Source organism: Symphalangus syndactylus, chromosome 16 (assembly GCF_028878055.3).
Source record: "Symphalangus syndactylus isolate Jambi chromosome 16, NHGRI_mSymSyn1-v2.1_pri, whole genome shotgun sequence".
Lineage (NCBI taxonomy): Eukaryota > Metazoa > Chordata > Mammalia > Primates > Hylobatidae > Symphalangus > Symphalangus syndactylus.
This window is the reverse complement of record NC_072438.2, coordinates 17,546,750-17,569,869: the sequence shown is the minus strand read 5'-3', so window position 1 is coordinate 17,569,869 and position 23,120 is coordinate 17,546,750. Positions and strand designations below refer to the sequence as shown.

Sequence of the window (23,120 nt, the reverse complement as noted above, 5' to 3'; positions counted from 1 at the left end):
GAATATGAAGTAGTATCTCATTGTGGTTTTGATTTGTATTTTCCTAATGGCTAATGATGTTCTGCATCTTTTCATGTACTTGTTGGCCATTCGTATCTCTTCTTCAGAGAGATGTCTACTCAAGTCCTTTCCCATTTTTAAATCACTTTGTTTGTGTTTTTATTGTTGTTGTTGTTCTTGTTTTTGAGACAGGGTCTCACTCTGTCACCCAGGCTGGAGTGCAGTGGTGGGATCTCAGCTCACTGCAGCCTCGACCTCCTGGGCTCAAGTGATCCTCCCATCTCAGCCCCTGGAGTAGCTGGGACTACAGGCATTCACCACCACACCCAGCTAATTTTCGTATTTTTCGTAGAGATGGGGTTTCACTATGTTGCCCAGGCTGGTCTCAAACTCCTGGACTCAAGCAATCCTTCTGCCTTGGGCTCCCAAAGTGCTGGGATTACAGGTGTGAGCCACCTCACCCAGCCGTGTTTTTGTCGTTGAGTTGTAAGAGTTCCTTATATATTTTGGATACTAAGCCCTTGTAAGATATGTGATTTGTAAATTTTTTTTTACCATTCTATAGGTTCTTTTTTCACTTTCTTGCTAGTTTCTTTGATGCACAAAATTTTACATTTTTGATGAAGTATCATTTATTTTTTCTTCTATTGCTTGTATTTTTGGTGTCATATCTATCTAAGATAGTGGTCCCCGACCTTTTTGGCACCAGGGACTGGTTTTGTGGAAGACAGTTTTTCTACTGACCAGGGAGCAGGGGATGGTTTTGGGATGAAACTAGATCATCAGTCATTAGATTCTCATAAGGAGAACACAACCTGGGCCCCTCGCATGCACAGTTCACAATAGGGTTCATACTCCTATGAGAATCTAATGCTGCCACTGATCTGACAGGAAACAGAGCTCAGGCAATAATGCTTGCTCACCTGCCACTCATCTCCTGCTGTGCAGACCTGTTCCTAACAGGCCATGGTCTGGTACTGGTCTGCAGCCTGGGGGTTCAGGACCCCTGATCTAAGACACCATTGCCACATCACATGAAGATTTTTCCCTTGTGTTTTCTTCTAAGAGTTTTATGGCTTAACTTTTATATTTAGATATTTGACCCAATTGAGTTAGTTTTTATATATGGTGTGAGGTAAGGGTCACATTCTTTTGCATGTGGTCCTAACACCATTGTTGAAGAGACTGTTCTTTCCTTATTGAATGAATGGTCTTGGCCCCCTTATTGCAAATCAGTTGACCATGGACTCATGGTTTTGTTTCTGGACTCTGAATTATATTACATGGATTTATATATCTCGTCTTATGCTAGTACCACTCTGTTTTGATTATTGTAGCTTTGTCGTAAGTTTTAAAATTGAGAACTCCTCCAATTTGTTCTTTGTTTTCAAGACTGGTTTTGAAAACAGTTTTGGCTCTTTAGGGTCCCTTGTAATTTCCATTTTCTGCAAACAAACAAACAAAACGACCTTTGGGTTGTTGACAGAGATGGTTTTGAATCTGTAGATCAGTTTGGAAAGTGTTCCCATCCTAACAATATTAAGTTTTTCAATCTATGAACACAGGGTATCTTTCCTTTTATTTATGTCCTCTTTAATTTCCTTCAAAAATTTTTTATAGTTTTCAGTGTACAAATTCCTTCACTTTTTAATGTAGGCAGTAAACTACAGAGGTATTAGTGGTACTTGTGACTTTGTCACCAATGTGTATCACAGGTGTCTTTATATCACATTGCAGCTGTGGGACAATGTGATCTTGCAACAGTGTTTATTGCTCATGGTTCCTTTGAAGCCACAGGATCAGATCTTGTTCAGTGTGTTAACAAACACATATATATCACAAATTTATATTTTTGTAATATTTCGATACCAGTATTTCAATATAATCAGTTTTCTTTGCAAGTGTATGTATTGTGTTTTATGCATTTAAAACATCATTCTAAGGATTTGTGGTTTCACACAGCTGCCAAAGAGGTCAATGACACAAACCTGGTGGAGCCCTGCACCCGCTGCTCCAGTGCACTATCCCTTAACACCCACAGCACTGGGGGCTGGGCCACCTCAGGGCAACTGTGGGAAGCACAGCAATGAGTACAAATCCCTGCCCAGCAGCCATAATCCCATTGCCCTTGCTTTAGAGCTTTTACTGCCAGCTGCACAGAAGTGATGTAAATTTCGGGATAATGTAGACCCTGCCATAATACACACATGCGTGCACATCAGTGGTAGGCATCTGTCCTTCAGATGACTTCTTGTGCTGTGAGAAATGCTAGTTTGTCACAAAGTGGCATTTGCTCCCTGGGGTCCTGAAACACCCGGGACCTGTCTGCTTCCAGTGTCTTGGTGTGGCAGACAGGCATCTTTGTCGCCGGGCTCGTGTTCCCTCTCCTGCAGGATGTGCGATGCTGCAGCCACACTGGTCATAGACACTGGGTTTTTTGATGCTTCAGGCCCGTGGTACAAACCCTTTCTCCCTGCTGGACTCCCATTTCCCTCCTCCCTGGTAAGCTCCTCCTCCTCCTTTGGGACGGGGACACCTCCTCCCGGAAGCCTTCCCTAGCAAAGTTAGCTGGGCTGGCTCTTTAGCAGTTCTCTGCCTGTGTTGGGAAGAGTTAACACCAGGGTGACGCTGTGGGACCCTACAGCCCTTCAGGGCTGCTCAACCACATCAAAGCACCTGAGAATGTCCCCTGGCTGCCTGGGGATTCCAATAAGAAGGAAGAAGGCGGGGCCTTTTGGGACTGAGGTGCTTTGGCCATCATGGACCACTTCCTTCATTAAAAAAAGAGAAAATTTTGACTGCTTTGATCTAAAGATGAATATAGTCCAGGCTGGGTTCCTCAATATAGATTGACCAGTGTCAGTATGATGATGATGATTTTTTGAGACAGGGTCTCGCTTTGTCACCCAGGCTGGTGTGTAGTGGCACCATCTCGGCTCACTTCAGCCTCAAACTCCCAGGCTGAAGCAATCCTCCCAAATCAGCCTCCTGAGCAGCTGGGACCACAGGTGCATACCCCCATGCCCAGCTAATTTTTTTTTTTTTTTTTGGTAGAGATGAGTTATCCCTATGTTGCCCAGGCTGGTCTCGAGCTCCTGGGCTCAAGTGATCCTCTCGCTTCGGCCTCCCAAAGTGCTGGGATTACAGCATGAGCCACAGCACCCAGCCTGCTATTCTTATTTTTTCCTTTGATTTTTTTTTCTTCGAGATGGGGTTTTGCTCTGTAGCCCAGGTTGGAGCGCAGTCCATGATCTTGGCTTACTGTAACTTCTATCTCCAGGGTTTGAATGATTCTTCTGCCTCAGCCCTCCAAGTAGCTGGGATTATAGACACGCACCACTGGGCCTGGTTAATTGTTGTAATTTTAGTAGAGATGGGGTTTCACCATGTTGGCCAGGCTGGTCTCGAACTCTTGACCTCAGGTGATCTGCCCACATCAGCCTCCCAAAGGGCTGGAATTACAGGCGTGAGCCATGGCACCCGGCCTTTCTCCTTTGATTTTGAAACAAAAACTTGAACATGTTCATGGGTGCCTGCAGGCACTGTGGGCCCGGGTCTGGGCCCCGCGCTTCCTGTGCCTGGCGGAGACACGCACCCTGGAAGAAAGGCCGGGCTTCTAAGGAAATGCGCTTCTCCCAACCTAGAGACTGCCTGGCCCACCTGGGGAAGCCAGGCATGGGAGTCAGACACTGTCTACCAACCCACAGGGCGTGGATGGAAGAGCTGCCCTGGATCTGCTTCCTTCCCAGGCAAGATCATTTGCTTAATAAAACCAAGACAGCCAGCACCTCCTGCAAACTAAATCCACGTTCTGTTCGATGTGTAGACGTTATTCTGGGTCGGCTCCAGGTGCCCAAGAGTTGCTCAGTGTGTGTTCATTAGGAGATAGAGTATCTGCTGGTTGTATTCACTCACTCACTCACTCACTCACTCACTCACTCACTGAATGTGCAGGAGGCATCTTCTCTGTGCCAGATGTGTGAATCACAGCCCTGCCCTCAGGGGCTCCGTCTGTGGGAAGATGAACTGAAAGGAGAGGTGAGTGTAACAAATTACCACCCATGCCACGGCTGAAGATGGCGCACGGGCATTCTCCCCAGGCCTGAAAGTCAGAAGTCCTAAGTCAGTTTCATTGCGCCAAAATCAAGCGCTGTGCAGGGCCCCGCTCTGTCCGGAGGCTGTCAGGGAGACGCTGTTTCCCTGCCGCTTCTGTCTTCTGGAACTGCATGGGGCTCATGGTCCCGTCCTCTGCCTTCATATCCTGTAGCGCAATGTCTTCAAGCTTCTCTCTGCTCTTTTCTCTGTCTTCAAGTCACCACCTCCTCAGCAGGGGCACCTCCCTCTGCTCCCCTGCTGGGAGGACACCTGTGATTACCTTTAGAGCCCACCTAATCATCCAGAATAATCTCCTCTCCTCAAGGTCCTTGACTTGATTGAATCAGCGAAGTCCCTTACCATATACATTTCCAGGAGTAGGACCTGGGTGTCTTTAGGGCCATTACTCAGCCAACGACAGCCAGTTTGCCTGGGCCCAGTCATGCACATCTGAGCCTCAGTTTCCCCATTTGTAAAACACAGTCAGTAATACTGCCTTGCAGGTGTTGTGTAAGGACTACGCAGACTTTAAATGCTGACCAGAGTGCAGAAGGCGGCGGACGTGTCTAGAGCGCCTCCTAATGGTAGTGTTTTGTTGTGAGAGTATAAAGTCTGGTTGGGGGTGTAGCTTGGGAGCCCCCAGGAATTCTGCCCAGATGTGGAATCCTTTGTTTATCCCCTTGCTTCCAGCTTAGGCTACATGCAGGAGGCATCTGGAGAGTTTTTTGTTTTTTTTTTTTATTCTTTTTTTTTTTTTTTTTTTTTTATACTTTAGGGTTTTAGGGTACATGTGCACAATGTGCAGGTTTGTTACATATGTATCCATGTGCCATGTTGATTTCCTGCACCCATTAATTCGTCATTTAGCATTAGGTGTATCTCCTAATGCTGTCCCTCCCCCCTCCCCCCACCCCACAACAGTCCCCGGAGCGTGATGTTCCCCTTCCTGTGTCCATGAGTTCTCATTGTTCAATTCCCACCTATGAGTGAGAACATGCGGTGTTTGGTTTTTTGTCCTTGCGATAGTTTACTGAGAATGATGTTTTCCAGTTTCATCCATGTCCCTACAAAGGACACGAACTCATCATTTTTTATGGCTGCATAGTATTCCATGGTGTATATGTGCCACATTTTCTTAATCCAGTCTATCGTTGTTGGACATTTGGGTTGGTTCCAACTCTTTGCTATTGTGAATAGTGCCGCAATAAACATACGTGTGCATGTGTCTTTATAGCAGCATGATTTATAGTCCTTTGGGTATATACCCAGTAATGGGATGGCTGGGTCAAATGGTATTTCTAGTTCGAGATCCCTGAGGAATCGCCACACTGACTTCCACAATGGTTGAACTAGTTTACAGTCCCACCAACAGTGTAAAAGTGTTCCTATTTCTCCACATCCTCTCCAGCACCTGTTGTTTCCTGATTTTTTAATGATGGCCATTCTAACTGGTGTGAGATGGTATCTCACTGTGGTTTTGATTTGCATTTCTCTGATGGCCAGTGATGAGGAGCATTTCTTCATGTGTTTTTTGGCTGCATAAATGTCTTCTTTTGAGAAGTGTCTGTTCATGTCCTCTGCCTACTTTTTGATGGGGTTGTTTGTTTTTTTCTTGTAAATTTGTTTGAGTTCATTGTAGATTCTGGATATTAGCCCTTTGTCAGATGAGTAGGTTGCAAAAATTTTCTCCCATTGTGTAGGTTGCCTGTTCACTCTGATGATAGTTTCTTTTGCTGTGCAGAAGCTCTTTAGTTTAATGAGATCCCATTTGTCGATTTTGGCTTTTGTTGCCATTGCTTTTGGTGTTTTAGACATGAAGTCCTTGCCCACGCCTATGTCCTGAATGGTATTGCCTAGGTTTTCTTGTAGGATTTTAATGGTTTTAGGTCTAACATATAAGTCTTTAATCCATCTTGAATTAATTTTTGTATAAGGTGTAAGGAAGGGATCCAGTTGCAGCTTTCTACATATGGCTAGCCAGTTTTCCCAGCACCATTTATTAAATAGGGAATCCTTTCCCCATTTCTTGTTTTTGTCAGGTTTGTCAAAGATCAGATAGTTGTAGCTATGCGGCATCATTTCTGAGGGCTCTGTTCTGTTCCATTGATCTATGTCTCTGTTGTGGTACCAGTACCATGCTGTTTTGGTTACTGTAGCCTTGTAGTATAGTTTAAAGTCAGGTAGCGTGATGCCTCCAGCTTTGTTCTTTTGGCTTAGGATTGACTTGGCGATGCGGGCTCTTTTTTGGTTCCATATGAACTTTAAAGTAGTTTTTTCCAATTCTGTGAAGAAAGTCATTGGTAGCTTGATGGGGATGGCATTGAATCTATAAATTACCTTGGGCAGTATGGCCATTTTCACGATATTGATTCTTCCAACCCATGAGCATGGAATGTTCTTCCATTTGTTTGTATCCTCTTTTATTTCATTGAGCAGTGGTTTGTAGTTCTCCTTGAAGAGGTCCTTCACATCCCTTGTAAGTTGGATTCCTAGGTATTTTATTCTCTTTGAAGCAATTGTGAATGGGAGTTCACTCATGATTTGGCTCTCTGTTTGTCTGTTATTGGTGTACAAGAATGCTTGTGATTTTTGTACATTAATTTTGTATCCTGAGACTTTGCTGAAGTTGCTAATCAGCTTAAGGAGATTTTGGGCTGAGACAATGGGGTTTTCTAGATATACAATCATGTCATCTGCAAACAGGGACAATTTGACTTCCTCTTTTCCTAATTGAATACCCTTTATTTCCTTCTCCTGCCTGATTGCTCTGGCCAGAACTTCCAGCACTATGTTGAATAGTAGCGGTGAGAGAGGGCATCCCTGTCTTGTGCCAGTTTTCAGAGGGAATGCTTCCAGTTTTTGCCCATTCAGTATGATATTGGCTGTGGGTTTGTCATAGATAGCTCTTATTATTTTGAGATACGTCCCATCAATACCTAATTTATTGAGAGTTTTTAGCATGAAGGGTTGTTGAATTTTGTCAAAGGCCTTTTCTGCATCTATTGAGATAATCATGTGGTTTTTGTCTTTGGTTCTGTTTATATGCTGGATTACATTTATTGATTTGCGTATGTTGAACCAGCCTTGCATCCCAGGGATGAAGCCCACTTGATCATGGTGGATAAGCTTTTTGATGTGCTGCTGGATTCGGTTTGCCAGTATTTTATTGAGGATTTTTGCATCAATGTTCATCAAGGATATTGGTCTGAAATTCTCTTTTTTGGTTATGTCTCTGCCAGGTTTTGGTATCAGGACGATGCTGGCTTCGTAAAATGTGTTAGGGAGGATTCCCTCTTTTTCTATCGATTGGAATAGTTTCAGAAGGAATGGTACCAGTTCCTCCTTGTACCTCTGGTAGAATTCAGCTGTGAATCCATCAGGTCCTGGACTCTTTTTGGTTGGTAAGCTATTGATTATTGCCACAATTTCAGAACCTGTTATTGGTCTATTCAGAGATTCAACTTCTTCCTGGTTTAGTCTTGGGAGGGTGTATTTGTCGAGGAATTTATCCATTTCTTCCAGATTTTCTAGTTTATTTGCATAGAGGTGTTTGTAGTATTCTCTGATGGTAGATTGTATTTCTGTGGGATCGGTGGTGATATCCCCTTTTTCGTTTTTTATTGCATCTATTTGATTCTTCTCTCTTTTCTTCTTTATTAGTCTTGCTAGCGGTCCATCAATTTTGTTGATCTTTTCAAAAAACCAGCTCCTGGATTCATTCATTTTTTGAAGGTTTTTTTGTGTCTCTATTTCCTTCAGTTCTGCTCTGATTTTAGTTATTTCTAGCCTTCTGCTAGCTTTCGAATGTGTTTGCTCTTGCTTTTCTAGTTCTTTTAATTGTGATGTTAGGGTGTCAATTTTGGATCTTTCCTGCTTTCTCTTGTGGGCATTTAGTGCTATAAATTTCCCTCTACACACTGCTTTGAACGTGTCCCAGAGATTCTGGTATGTTGTGTCTTTGTTCTCGTTGGTTTCAAAGAACATCTTTATTTCTGCCTTCATTTCATTATGTACCCAATAGTCATTCAGGAACAGGTTGTTCAGTTTCCATGTAGTTGAGCGGTTTTGACTGAGTTTCTTAATCCTGAGTTCTAGTTTGATTGCACTGTGGTCTGACAGACAGTTTGTTATAATCTCTGTTCTTTTACATTTGCTGAGAAGAGCTTTACTTCCAACTATGTGGTCAATTTTGGAATAGGTGTGGTGTGGTGCTGAAAAAAATGTATATTCTGTTGATTTGGGGTGGAGAGTTCTGTAGATGTCTATTAGGTCCACTTTATGTAGAGCTGAGTTCAATTCCTGGATATCCTTGTTAACTTTCTGTCTCGTTGATCTGTCTAATGCTGACAGTGGGGTGTTAAAATCTCCCATTATTATTGTGTGGGAGTTTAAGTCCCTTTGTAGGTCACTGAGGACTTGCTTTATGAATCTGGGTGCTCCTGTGTTGGGTGCATATATATTTAGGATAGTTAGCTCTTCTTGTTGAATTGATCCCTTTACCATTATGTAATGGCCTTCTTTGTCTCTTTTGATCTTTGTTGGTTTAAAGTCTATTTTATCAGAGACTAGGATTGCAACCCCTGCCTTTTTTTGTTTTCCAGTTGCTTGATAGATCTTCCTCCATCCCTTTATTTTGAGTCTATGTGTGTCTCTGCACGTGAGATGGGTTTCCTGAATACAGCACACTGATGGGTCCTGACTCCTTATCCAGTTTGCCAGTCTGTGTCTTTTGATTGGAGCATTTAGCCCATTTACATTTAACGTGAATATTGTTATGTGTGAATCTGATCCTGTCATTATGATGTTAGTTGGTTATTTTGCTCGTTAGTTGCTATAGTTTCTTCCTAGCCTCGATGGTCTTTACAATTTGGCATGTTTTTGCAGGGGCTGGTACCGGTTGTTCCTTTCCATGTTTAGTGCTTCCTTCAGGAGCTCTTTTAGGGCAGGCCTGGTGGTGACAAAATCACTCAGCGTTTGCTTGTCTGTAAAGTATTTTATTTCTCCTTCACTTATGAAGCTTAGTTTGGCGGGATAGGAAATTCTGGGTTGAAAATTCTTTTCTTTAAGAATGTTGAATATCGGCCCCCACTCTCTTCTGGCTTGTAGAGTTTCTGCTGAGAGATCAGCTGTTAGTCTGATGGGCTTCCCTTTGTGGGTAACCCGACCTTTCTCTCTGGCTGCCCTTAACATTTTTTCCTTCATTTCCACTTTGGTGAATCTGACAATTATGTGTCTTGGAGTTGCCCTTCTCGAGGAGTATCTTTGTGGCGTTCTCTGTATTTCCTGAATCTGAATGCTGGCCTGCCTTGCTAGATTGGGGAAGTTCTCCTGGATAATATCTTGCAGAGTGTTTTCCAACTTGGTTCCATTCTCCCCATCATTTTCAGGTACACCAATCAGACGTAGGTTTGGTCTTTTCACATAGTCCCAAATTTCTTGGAGGCTTTGTTCATTTCTTTTTATTCTTTTTTCTCTAAACTTCCCTTCTCTCTTCATTTCATTCATTTCATCTTCTATCAGCGATACCCTTTCTTCCAGTTGATCGCATCTGCTACTGAGGCTTCTGCATTCTTCGCGTAGTTCTCGAAACTTGGCTTTCAGCTCCATCATCTCCTTTAAGCCCTTCTCTCCATTGGTTATTCTAGTTATCCATTCTTCTAATTTTTTTTCAAAGTTTTTAACTTCTTTGCTATTGTTTTGAATTTCCTCTCGTAGCTCAGAGTAGTTTGATCGTCTGAAGCCTTCTTCTCTCAACTCATCAAAGTCATCCTCCATCCAGCTTTGTTCCGTTGCTGGTGAGGAACTGCGTTCCTTTGGAGGAGGAGAGGTGCTCTGTTTTTTAGAGTTTCCAGTTTTTTTGGTCTGTTTTTTCCCCATCTTTGTGGTTTTGTCTACTTTTTGTCTTCGATGATGGTGATGTACAGATGGGTTTTTGGTGTGGATGTCCTTTCTGTTTGTTAATTTTCCTTCTACCAGACAAGACCCTCAGCTGCAGGTCTGTTGGAGTTTACTAGAGGTCCACTCCAGACCCTGTTTGGCTGGGTGTCAGCACCGGTGGCTGCAGAACAGCGGATTTTCGTGAGACCACAAATTCAGCTGTCTGATAGTTCCTCTGAAAGTTTTGTCTCAGAGGAGTACCCGGTTGAATGAGGTGTCAGTCTGTCCCACTGGGGGGGTGCCTCCCAGTTAGGCTGCTCAGGGGTGAGGGACCCACTTTAGGAGGCAGTCTGTCCGTTCTCAGATCTCCAGCTGCGTGCTGGGAGATCCACTACTCTCTTCAAAGCTGTCAGTCAGACAGGGACATTTAAGGCTGTGGAGGTTCTCGCTGAGTTTTTGGTTGTCTGTGCCCTGCCCCCAGAGGTGGAGCCTACAGAGGCAGGCGGGCCTCCTTGAGCTGTGGTGGGCTCCACCCAGTTCGAGCTTCCTGGCTGCTTTGTTTACCTAAGCAAGCCTGGGCAATGGCGGGCGCCCCTCCCCCAGCCTCGTTGCCGCCTTGCAGCGTGATCTCAGACTGCTGTGCTAGCAATCAGCAAGACTCTGTGGGCATAGGACCCTCCGAGCCAGGTGCGGGACACAATCTCCTAGTGTGCCGTTTTCCAGGCCCGTTGGAAAAGCGCAGTATTAGGACGGGACTGACCCGATATTCCAGGTGCCGTCTGTTTTCCCTTTCTTTGACTAGGAAAGGGAACTCCCTGACCCCTTGCGCTTCCCGAGTGAGGCAATGCCTCGCCCTGCTTCGGCTCGCGCACAGTGCGCTTCACCGACTGTCCTGAACCCACTGTTAGGCACTCCCTAGTGAGATGAAACCGGTACCTCAAGCAGAAATGCAGAAATCACCCGTCTTCTGTGTCGCTGGGGCTGGGAGCTGGAGACCGGAGCTGTTCAGCTTGGCTCCACCCCCGGCATCTGGAGAGTTTTAAACTTGCTATGCCACTATCACTACTTGGAGTGGAGTCCAGATGTTGGGGACATGAGAGCCTCCCATGATTCTCATCGGCAGCCACAGTTGAGTCCATTTTGTACCCAGGCTGGAGTCACTGCGAATGGCTGCCACCTCTCTTTTTGCATAGCCAACACCGGCCTCTTAGGATCACCTGGGCCCTGTTGGCTGACTTGAAGGTGCTGCCTTTTCAATGACAAGGCCTTTGTTCTTTGTAAAGAAAGGCATTGCATTGGATGGTCTGCAGCTTCTGCTCAGCATGGAGACTGCAACGTTGTGTGGGAGTGGGTCTCCCATAGGGTAACAATGGCTCACCCAGCTCACCGTGCCCACTGTTTGCCAGCCATGGGGTCTCCTGCACACCCCATCATAGACGCAGGTGCTGGGCCGGCATCCCTTTCACAGGAAACCAGGCGTTGGGGCGGATGCCCTTTGCAGGGTCACTGTGTGTGGCCGAGCAGGCCAGGAACCCGGGGTTATCTCACTCTTTAGTCCCTGGCAATGAATGGCTAGTTCGTCCGTCTTTTCAAGTATTTTCAAATTGGTTGAAAGATGGAGTTGCTGGTGGTCGTGGTTCTCCCAGATGCTTACGATCATGGCATGTTGTTGTAGAGAAAGCTTAAAAGATACTGCAAGGTCCTGGAGGAAACGCCGATGTCTGGCTCAGTAACATCATCCATTGTTCCAGAATCCTTCCAAGTATCTCCTGGGAAGGGGGCAGGGACTTAGGAAAGTCTCCAAACTGTGACACACTTTTATTTCACTTTAATTAGGAAAAAAGAGATGCTGGGCTCCTTGGTGCCTGCATGCACGATTGGTGTCCCGACAGAGGCTGGGATGTTCCAGAGCTTTCCTGGGGCAGGGGGCCTGGCCAGGGCTTTGAAGGGCAAGGAGGAGAGAGGGCAGGGCAGCCTGGCATGGCGCAGAAGGAACTGGGTAATGGCAGAGAGAACAAGTGTAGGGGAGGGGAGCTGGTCCTGACCGCTCTGAAGTCACTCTGCTATTAGGGGCCCCGTAACAAAGTACCGCAAAATGGGGGGACTCAGAGCAACAGAAATTTACTCCCCCACTACTGGAGGCCAGAAGTCTGAAATCAAGGCATCGGCAGGGCTGTGCTCCCTTGGAAACCCTCAGGGGAGACTCTGTCCGTGCCCCTCCTAGTTCCTGGAGGTTGCCACCATCCTTGGTTTTGCTGTGTAGACACAGTGCTCTAATCTTCTGTCCTCACGCGGCCCTCTCCCTATGTGCATGTCTGTCTACATCCAAATTTCCCCTTTTTATAAGGACACACCAGTTTGGTTGGATTAGGGCCCACCCTGATGGCCTCATTTTGCAAAGATCCTGTTTTCAAATCAGGTCCCCTTCACAGATCCTCGGGGCTGGACTTCAGCATCTCTTTTTGAGGGGCCCAGTGTGCTCTCAACCTGTGGTATCTTGTCCTTCTCCTGAGATGCGTCAGGGTGTGAGGCATGGTTCCCCCACTTCGGTGATGAGATGTGGGGCCCAGAGAGGCCAGGTAACCTGTTCAAGATCACACAGTCAGCAGCTTACAGGATTCAACTCTGAGCCAGCTTCTGGAGAGGCCCGTGGCCCTCTCTCTCCTTAGGCCGTGGACCCCACGCTGTGCCCTGCAGTGGCTGAGGGGACCCCAGCCCCAGAGTCTGCACAGGGCAGGGGTAAGAGAGAGCTCAGCCTGCAGGGGAGCGCTTTGCCACACCACAGGCCTCCCGCTGACTCTCCCTGGATGTATTTCTTTGCCCTTTTCCGCTTGACTGTTCCAGGGACTCTCGTGTTCTTGTTGCACAGTTCAGTTTGCTCCTCAGCCATCGGGCCTGGGATCCTGGAGGAAAGGCCTGGCCAGGTTTCGGAGGACACCCCCGAGGAGGCGGTTCCCCCACAGCCCTGCAGGAGAGAATAGGGGTTCTTTTTAAACCTAGACAGATGGGGTGCCAGGAGCCAAACTGATGTGGCTTCCCAACTGGAGAAACAGGTTTAATGATGCCTTCTCTTCAAGGATTTGAAACCCTCTTCTTTTTTTGAGATGGAGTCTCACTCCGTCACCCAGGCTGGAGTGCAGTGGCACGATCTTGGCTCACTGCAACCTCCACCTCCCGGGTTCAAGCGATTCTCCTGCCTCAGCCTCCTGAGTAGCTGGGATTACAGGCACTCACCACCACGCCTGGCTAATTTTTTATATTTTTAGTAGAGATGGGGTTTCACCATGTTGGCCAGGCCGGTCTCGAACTCCTGACCTCATGATCCACCCGCCTCTGCCTCCCAAAGTGTTGGGATTACAGGCGTGAGCCACCACGCCTGGTCCCTGAAACCCTCTTCTAACAGGACATCTTCACCTGTGGTGGCTTGGGTCTCTTCTCAGAATAGTGTTTTCAGATGCACAGAATGAAATATAAAGGGTTATGAAGGAGGCCAGTGAAATGGAACCAAGTCCTTCTGGACCACCCTGAGTGAGGCAGCCCTGCAGTGTAGACTTGGAGAAAGGCAGATAGCTGGAGCCCAGGCAGGGTGGCCCCGGGTGAGCATGCGACAGGGCAGCTGGTTAGAGGGTTGAGAGCCCGCTCTGCTGTCTGCCAGGCGCCACCCCGGGGCCAGTGAGGAGGTGAGAGTGAGGATAACAGCAGCGACAGCAGATGGCTCCGCCGTGTACCCCTCTCCCAGGTGCTGTCCTCAGTGTCCCGTGACTGTCCCTGGGAGGTGCTCATTTCACTGCCATTCACAGGCTGGAGCCAGGTGCTAGACTCCCGGCCAGTGAGCTGGAGCCGCAGGGTCTGTGCCCCGGCCCCTGTCCAGAGCCTGTCCCGACCCCAGGCACCATCAGGGCTTGCGGCTGTCATCCCCAGGCGGCCCTCCCGGGCTGGGCTCCTGCCACTGCCTCCGGCTGCCACGTGCCTGGGACGGCTGCGCCTTCTTTCTCCAGCCAACTCTGCCTGCTTCATCACAGCGCCGCGCTCTGCTGCCCTGGCCCAGGTGCTGTGCACTGGCCTGTGCACTGCAGCTGTGATCTGGACTAAACGGCGCCTTTCCCTGTGGGCCCTGTGGCCCTGGGGAGCAGCCTGCCTCCATCCATCCTGTCTGTGTCCCTTGTCAGGCGTAGGCTGCATATGCACTGTAGGCCATCCCAGTGGACTGGAGTTTCTCTGGCCCTTAGAGAGGGTGATGGCCCCGAGAAGGCAACCTACTATACGGTCGGGGTTGGGGGAGTGGAGACGGGAGATGTGACTGAGGAACTGGCAGGACCTGGGGACCAGAAGGATGGGCCTCCTCAGAGGGGATGTGAATCTGCCTGCCAGGGGCCTGAGGGGTCCCTCCCTGGGTGAAGGGACACAGAGGGGACAGGTCTCATTGGAGTTGTAGTGGGTGTGAGCTGGGGAGACGGGAGAGCGGGCGGTGGGGTATAGCAGGTAGCCAGGCGGAACGCGAGAGCAGCCTGGGCTGGGGTCTCAGGGTCTTGGTGTTGCCCTTGTCCTGCTCCGGGCACGGTGCTGAGAACGCCTGGGACCAATGAATCTGGCAGCACAATGGACAGGAATCTGACAGCAGAGAGGCCACGTCCCTCAGCTCTGAGCCACCCCATTCAGCTGGTCCTGCGGCCAGGGCTGCCTGCAGTTAAGATGCAGGCTCAGGGACAATTGTGTGGCCTGGAGATGAAGACCCCAGCAAGTGGAGGCAGGGGATGAGCTGCAGGGTCTAATGTGGCTCTCCAGGCATCTGCAACCTTGCAGAGATGGGAAGGTGGTGGAAGTGTCGTCCCATGTCATAGGCAAGGAGTCTGTGGCTGAGAGAGGTTCAGGGGCGTCCAAGGTGGTGAGGCTGGTAAGCTGCAAAGGTGCAGAGCTGCAGGCAGAACCTGCACCCTGGGCCCTGGTGCTGGGGCCTGAGTGGCTTGCAGGGGGTGCATAGGGGCTCCCAAAGAGAAGGAGTGTTAGCCTCAGCATTCACAGCAGGGTGGCCGCCCGTCTTCCAGGTGACCATGCTGCGCGGCTGATAGGACACTTTCTCACGCACATCTCCTGCTTCCCCAGGACCAGTGCCTGGGATGCCCTTGGTCTCCTTTCACAGACGGGAACTGGGGACTGCATGGTGTCAGGGGACTGCAGGCAATTCAAGTCAGAGCAGACCCAAAGGAACAAAGAGGAAAAAATTAAGAAGGCAGAAAGCAGGCCGGTCGCGGTGGCTCACACCTGTAATCCCAGCACTTTGGGAGTTCCTGAGGCAGGCAGGGCTCAGGAGGGCACTCTGCTGGAGGGTCTACCCAGCCGAGCTTCGGGACTGCAGCCTTAGGAAGCAGCAGAGCTCCCCAGTTCTTTAACCTTGTTGGCTGTAGGGTCTGTATGTGGCCAGGGGAGAGTCCCGGCCCCTTGCAGCCCCTTGCAGCCCCCAGGCTGCTGGGAGGGGCGGTGGGGATCGAGCAGCTCTGTGCATGTTCAGACTAAGATTACGGAGGCCCTGCCACGTGCTGGCACCTGGCATCCTCCCACACGGCCAGGGAGCCCCATCGCTCTCTCTGCCTCTCTGGGTGGGCGGAGGGCCATCTGCCCACTGTTCTAGCTTTTTATTGATTGATTTATTTTGAGGTGGAGTCTCGCTCTGTCACCCAGGCTGGAGTTCAGTGGCACGATCTCAGCTCACTGCAGCCTCTGCCTCCCGGGTTCAAGCGATTCTCCTGCCTCAGCCTCCCGAGTAGCTGGGATTACAGGTGTGCACCAACACGCCCGGCTAATTTTTATTTTTAGTAGAGATGGAGTTTCGCCATGTTGGCCAGGCTGGTGTCGAATTCCTGACCTCAGGTGATCCTCCCACCTCGACATCCCAAAGTGCTGGGATTACAGGTGTGAGTCACCGCGCCCAGCCCGTTTTGGCTTTGAGACATACTCTCGTCCCTGCCAGGCTCCCTGGCAGCCGGGTGAGTGCCTTCAAGGTCCAGGTCCAGTGTCATCTAGTGACCCATGTCCCATGCCCTCCGGCTGGGGCAGGCTGTCCACCTCCAAGCCAGCTGTCTTGCAACTGTCGTGAGTTCATCTGTAAACACCAGCTGAACACCTACTGTGTGCTGGGGCTGTCTAGTGCTCAGCACACTATGGTGAAGAAAAGCGAATCCTTGTCCTTGAGGACATTTAACTAACCACATGGGCAACCACCGAGGGTGAAGGCCAATGGGGCTGCAGAGGTTTTGTCTTTCCTGGTCCCACACAAAAGCAGGCTCGTGTCCATGTGACACCATGTCCCAGCACTGAGCCCAGGGCTAAGGATACGTTTGCTGAGCGGATGCTTGGCTGGCAGCTGAGGCACCACGGCCGTGATGGGGCAGCGGGCAGCCCAACCCCGCTTCTCAGACATGTGTCTTAGTGGCCCGAGAGCTGCCTGGGCAACAGTGGGGCTTCCTCGTATCTGTACCCTGAGCTGTCTATGCAGGACCTTGGGTACTAAAAATAACTAATTTAAAATGAAGGTCACTCATGAATATGGTGAAAAATTAAGATGTTACCAAAAAGTTGCCCAGTGAACAGTGATGCTCCTAACCTCTCGTCCCCAGCTGCCCTTCCCAGGTTCTTCCAGAGACAGTCTCTGCGCATGCTGTGTGTTGGGGGGCCTGCGTGTGCGGGTATATCTGTGTCTGTCCTGCTGCCTTCCGGCCACCCCTGACGGTCCCGCCTTTGCCCACAGGTCTCCGTGCTGGTCCTCTTCGCCCTGGCCTTCCTCACCTGCGTCGTCTTCCTGGTCGTCTACAAGGTGTACAAGTATGACCGTGCATGCCCCGATGGGTTTGTCCTCAAGGTAAAGCTCCCTTTTCCCCCAGAGGCCCTGGGACGCCTTTGCACCCCATGTTCTCTCCCTTGAACTCGAGGCTGCTCCTGCCATCTCCCCCAGCTGGCCCAGGGACAGGCCTTAGAGCAACAGAGGGCCAGTGTCAGGAGTGTCCCTGGGAAGGCCCACCTGGAGAGCAGGGCAGGTAGGCAGGGGGCACGTGAGACCCACAGGAAGGAAACTTCTGGACTTGGCCCCTGGGAGCTGACCTCAGCAGTCCCAGGAAGGGCCCTCCTCGAAAGTGGGCCCAGCCAGGGGCTGCCGTGGGAAATGCCCAGGATGATACCTACCAGGTCCCAGCGGATTGCTCTGGGGGAGGGAGAGAGAGGGGACCATGTCCGCCACATGAAAGAGGAGAGGACGTACTGGGGGAAGCCAAGTCCCACAGAGAGGAAAGCCTTGCCCAAGGCCACACAGGGAATGGGGAGCAGGGCTGGGGGGCACACCCACCCTCCTGACCCGTGTCCCTCTCCTGCCTGTCCCACCGCGGGAGCCACAGTGGTGCTGGGCTCTCTACAGGCCTGGAAATGCTCGCTTTGCATATATAATGCTCATTCCCAAAAGTCCACAAGCGGCACGCAAGGCAGCGGGATTAAAGAAAGGGAGGGGAGATACGGGTGGAAAGAGAAGACGGAGCCAGGGAGGCCTGGCCATGCATCACTCAGTGACGGGAATACGTCCTGAGAAACGCACTGTTAGGCGATTCCATCATTGTGCCAGCCTCACAGAGTGTACTGCACACACCCGTGCGGCCCAGCCTGCTGCACACCCGGGCTGGAGGGTATGGCCGACTGCTCCTAGGCCACAAACCTGGACAGCATGTTGCTGTACTGAACGATGTAGGCAGTTGTCACACGATGGTATTTGTGTATCTAAACGTAGAAGAGGTCCAGTAAAAACACGGTATAAAAGATAATGCATGGTCCACCCGAATAGGGCAGTTCCATCATGAATGCAGCTTGCAGGACTGGAAGCTGGTCTGGGTGGGTGAGGGAGGGAGTGGGTGGTGAGTGAATGTGAAGGCCCAGGCATATGACTGTGCACTCCTGTGGAAGGAGTGAGCGCTGGACACGTGGGCTACACTCGATTCATAACATATTCTTTCTTCAGTAATAAATTAACCTGAGCTCACTAACCTTTTTACTTCATAAACTTTTTTTCTGTGTGTGATGGAGTCTCGCTCTGTTGTCCAGGCTGGAGTGCAGTGGCGCCGTCTTGACTCACTGCAACATCTGCCTTCCAGGTTCAAGCAATTCTCCTGCCTCAGCCTCCCGAGTAGCTGGGATTACAGACACCCACCACCACGCCTGGCTAATTTTTGTATTTTTAGTAGAGATGGGGTTTCACCATGTTGGCCAGGCTGGTCTTGAACTCCTGACCTCAAGTGATCCACCCACCTCGGCCTCCCAAAGTGCTGGGATTACAGGCGTGAGCCACCGCACCTGGCCCATAAACTTTTAAAATTTAAGTTTTTGACTCTTTTGTAATAACACTTAGCTTAAAGCTCAAACACATTGCACAACTGTATATTATTTTTCTTCATGTGCTTTTTCTATTAAAAAAAATTTTATTTTTTTACTTTCAACACATTTTTGTTAAAAGCTAAGGACACAGACACACACGTTAGCTAGGCCTGCACAGGGTCAGGATCAACAGTATCACCGCCTTCTGCCTCTACACCTTGTCCCACTGGAAGGTCTTCAGGAGCAGTGATAGGCACAGGGCTGTCATCTCCTAGAATAACAATGCCAGGCCAGGTGCGGTGGCTCACGCCTGTAATCTCAGCACTTTGGGAGGCCTAGGTGGGCGGATCACCTGAGGTCAGGAGTTCAAGACCAGCCTGGCCAACATGGTGAAACCCCCATCTCTACTAAAAATACAAAAATTAGCCAGGCATGGTGGCGGGTGCCTGTAATCCCAGCTACTCGGGAGGCTGAGGCAGGAGAATCGCTTGAACCCAGTAGGCGGAGGTTGCGGTGAGCCGAGATCGCACCACTGCTCTCCAGCCTGGGCAACAGAGGGAGACTCCGTCTAAAAACAAAACAAAACAAAACATTGCCTTCTTCCAGAATCCCTCTTGGAGGAGCTCCCTGAGGCTCTTTTAGAATTAACATTTTTTTTTTTTAATAACTAGGCATAGACTCTAAAATACTGATTAAAAAGTATAGTATGGTAACATAAACGAGTAACATAGGCATTTATTATCACTGTCAAGTATTATGTTCTGTATGTAATTGTATGTGCAAGACGTTTATACAGCTGACAGTGCAGGGTGTGTGTGTACACCAGCACCTCCGCAAATGTGAAGAGTGTGCTGTGTTCCATCCACACCGTGGCTGCGAGGTCACCAGGCGACAGGAGTTTTCAGCTCCGTGACAGTCTTATGGGGCCACCGTGGCATGTGGTCCATCGCTGACCCAAATGCCGTTATGCCGCGCGTGGCTGTAAAACACGCTTGCTGTGGGCTCCCGTTATCCATACACTCTGTAGCTGGCTCTGAACTTCCTAGAGTCAGTGTGAGATGCTCATTTCCAGGGCTTGGCACTGCTGAGATTAAAATAAAGCAGGAGAAGCCAACTGTTTCCAGCACTGAGCACGTGCACAGGGAAGCCTGGCTTGGCAGCTGTCACTGGGTAGCTTGGGTTTGGGTTTCGTTTAGGTTTTGTTTTTTGCTGATATGAGGACGCAGAGTCCTTATGCGATTAGTAGGAAAGGCTGGAATTCATGTTGTCCAGCCCAAGTCCCTTTTTCTCCTTCCACGTCTTGCTGTCCTTCAGGCTCCCGACATTCAGCTCTTCCCTCCTTGGGCAGGCATGTACGTGGCACCCACCCCATGCTAGCAGCTCTTGCTATTGTTCTAGGCGCTGGAACACAGCCGAGAGCCAGTCAGGTACAGCCCCCTGCCTTCACAAGGCTCTTACATTCTCAAATGAATGGTGAGGAAGTCAGTCACACTAAATGCGAAGGCTATAGACAGATAGGAAAGAGGGCCCAGGGGTTGGGCATGGACATGTGGGCGGTAGTTTCTAGAAGGATGGTCCACATTGGAGGAGCGGGTCTCCAGGAGGTGAGCCAGGGATCTTGCGGGTCTTGGGGGAGTGTGCCCAGCCGAGGAAAGCCCCCACCCTTACACTCATGTTTTATTCAGCAAGCCCCGCCCATGCCCTAGGCTGGGGCTGGGAGAGTTTGAGTCCGTTTTGGAGGCTGAGAGGACACCAGGGCTTTACAACAAACAGAAGCAGAGGGTGCGGGGTTCAGGGAAGGAGGGCAGTGCTGGCCCTGATGTGTGATGTTAGAGGAGCACAGAGGGAGCAGTGGGCGGTGGGGGCGTGCTGGTGGGGGACCAGCTGCAGGCACAGGGAGGCAGCGGAGGATGAACCAGCTTACAGCCAGACCGGGTGCACCCTGAGTGCCAGGCACAGGCCCCTGGAGGAGGGGGAAGTGATAGGGTGATCTCTCGGGTCACCCGGGGAGGCTGGAGGTTGGAAGGGAGAGACGGGGCAGTGAGATGACCAAGGAGACTGCTGCAGTGGCTGAGGGAAGAGAAGACCAGGGCACTAGGGATGGAGGGGAGACTGCAGACTGGAGGACTGATTTAATCTGGGAGGCAGAGGAGTAAAAGGAGAGGGCCTGGTGCAGAGCTAGCTACTCAGGGAGGCTGATGTCATGGAGAGGGAGCATGGGTAGGCCCAGGAGCTGGCCCCGAGCAGGAGAGAGGACAGCAGAGGACAGCTTCCTGGGGGGCCGGAAGTCCCCACCGAAACCGGCTACTTACAAATAACTGAGGCCAGCGGCTTCACCAGCTGCCCTGGAACTTCCTTCCTGGCTCATCCTCCCTGGGCCTGGAGCAGGTTCCCCACGGGGAGGAGGGGGTGGCTGAAACTGCCTTCCCCATCCTGCAAGCCCAAGTCCCGCTGGATACCTGGCCTGGGAGGGAGATGACCCAGGAGATGAAGCCCCGGTCCTGTGCCCGGCTGCAGATGAGACTGGCGGCCACAATGGAAGGGGCCTGGTACCTTTTGTTTGAAAGGCGCCCCAGGTGATTCCCATCCACGGCCAGCCTTGGGAATTGGGAGTCCCCTGATAAGTTGTTCTGGAGTGATGTCCTGTGGGACTTTGGCATTTTCCACTAGCATCTAATGAGGGGGTGTCCTTTCCAGAGAAGGCACCGAGGAGGACCAGGGAGCTGCTGGTCTGTATCCAGCTGCCCTTGGCCGAAGCTGGAGAAAGGAGAGGTGTGAGCTCATGAAGTCCCCCTGCCCTCTTTCCTCCAGATTTGTGCATGTGCTTGTCACACGCCGGCGCTGGGCAGCTCTTGCGGGGCTTTTACACATTACTCATGGAATGCACCCAGAAGCCCTGTGAAGTGGATGCTGTTATATCCCCCTTTTACCAGCGGTTAGAGGGTGCACAGAGGCTCTTCGTGGAGCCCCAGGTCATGCCCTTCAGTTCACTTGGTACAGTCAGCATGTGCGGTGTTTACTAAGTGCCTCCAACTGTGTGCACGCTGGACTCGACACCTTGAGGCAGGGACCTCAGAGCCCCAGGCAGTGGGGAGGGGACAGGCTCTTTCTGGGCAGCCACTCCCAGTGGCCCCAAGCTAAGGCATATCATGAGGAGGGTCAAAAAGGCAGACGTGGCCTGAGAGGACACTAGGTTTCTACCTCTGCCTTTTTTTAAAAAAAAAAAAAACCAAAAAAAACCCATGAAATTACTACATGAGTTTTATAAAAAAGTTTTAAACGTAATGGGGAAAGTGCCCCAAATCCCATATTTTTATACTGGCTCTTCCCTTTATATTGGCCATTCTTTTTTTTTTTTTCCATGTAGAGACAGGTTACACGTTCTTGCTATGTTGCCCAGGCTGGTCTCAAACTCTTGGGTTCGCTCAAGTGATCCAACCTCAGCCTCCCAAAGTGCTGGGATTATAGGCATGAGCCATCGCACCTGGCCCTTAGTGGCTATCCTTTTCCGGTGCCGGCTGAGTGCTGGGTGCTGGGAACACACTTAGCTACCTCAGTCCTCCCATGCCCCACAAGACGGGTCCGTCGTCAGCTTCACTTCACAGGTGAGGGAATGAGGCCCAGAGATGGGGAACCTCCCCAAGCTCCTCCACGTGCAGGCCCAGCTGAGTCACGCTCCCCTCGAGGCACACGCCCCACAGATGAGGGCGGCTCTGTATGAGATGGGTATGGGGGGCAGCGGGAGCATCTCAGGAAGGCTTCCCCGGCCCATCTGCGCTCATGGCAAGGCCTCTGTGTTCTGCTTCCGCTGGGAAACCCCCTGGGGTGCTCGCCACCACGGGCACCAAGGTGCCTCCCCAGCCTTGCCTTCGGGCAGCCACGTTGTGTGGGAGGCATCTGGGGACTCCATCTGTCCTTCTCCCTGGGCGGGGCACCTGGAGGGCAGGGCCGTTTCTGAGCCATCTCGTATGCCAGCCCTGAGCGGGGCCGCCACTCCACAGGTGTTGGCCGCATCAGGTCTTGCAGGGCTCTGCTGGGTGCCGAGGTGGGTGGGAAGAGGGGAACCCGTGGTCCGTTTCCCTGAGGGATGACGAGCGGCAGATGGAGAGGACAGCGTGAAGGGGCGTGGCGGCGAGGCTGGAGGGGAGTTTGTCTGGCCAACAGAGCCTTCCGGATGCACGTGCTGCCGGTCTGAATGGGCTGTTTGTTCTGTAGCGTGTCAGGTGCTTCCCGACGTCCTGGTGGGGCTGAGATCAAGACGCTGGTGATAAAAGTGCTGTACCTCGGTGGTGTCTTTTGGCTTTATCTTTTCTGCACACCCTGTGACCTGGGGCACATCCTGGCTTCTTAACTTGAGCCACTGTGCATTGACTTGAGTCCTCAGCAACACGGCGGTGTGACTTATTAGCCGCATTTTATAGGTGAGGGACCTGAGGTTCACAGGGAAGACACTCCTCACGTGAACTCAGCTGGTACGGTGGGCCTGACTCCAAAGCTTCCCTTCTCCTGTAGTGCTGCCCTCCTGCCAGTGGCAGCCCCTGAACACTGGACGAGGGGCAGTGTTGGTGAGAAGCACATTCCATTTGTCATTTCTCTTTTGAAAATAGCTCTTTGCTCACAAGGGCCTTGCAGGTATAAAGTATTCTCATCTTTAGACTTCAGGGTTCAATGAGCTGGTAACAAAGAGAATGGATTCCCATGGGGGCTGGGTGGCATCAGGAGCTGATCCCTGTACACCTGCCTTAAGCCGGTGGAGGTGAGTCACTCACCTCCGAGGACAGGCTGCAGCCACAGCTGCG

General features: G+C 50.5%; 1 protein-coding gene across 5 annotated transcripts in view; it reads left to right on the top strand.

Moving 5' to 3' along the window:
• The window catches only part of NSG1 (neuronal vesicle trafficking associated 1), a 40,690-nt gene that overhangs the window by 12,455 nt on the left and 5,115 nt on the right, over positions 1-23,120 (top strand). For all 5 annotated transcript variants that reach the window (XM_055246337.2, XM_055246334.2, XM_055246339.2 and 2 more), the window contains one exon: positions 16,718-16,828. In XM_055246337.2, the coding sequence (XP_055102312.1) occupies positions 16,718-16,828 (111 nt within the window). The remainder of the gene's footprint in view (positions 1-16,717; positions 16,829-23,120) is intronic.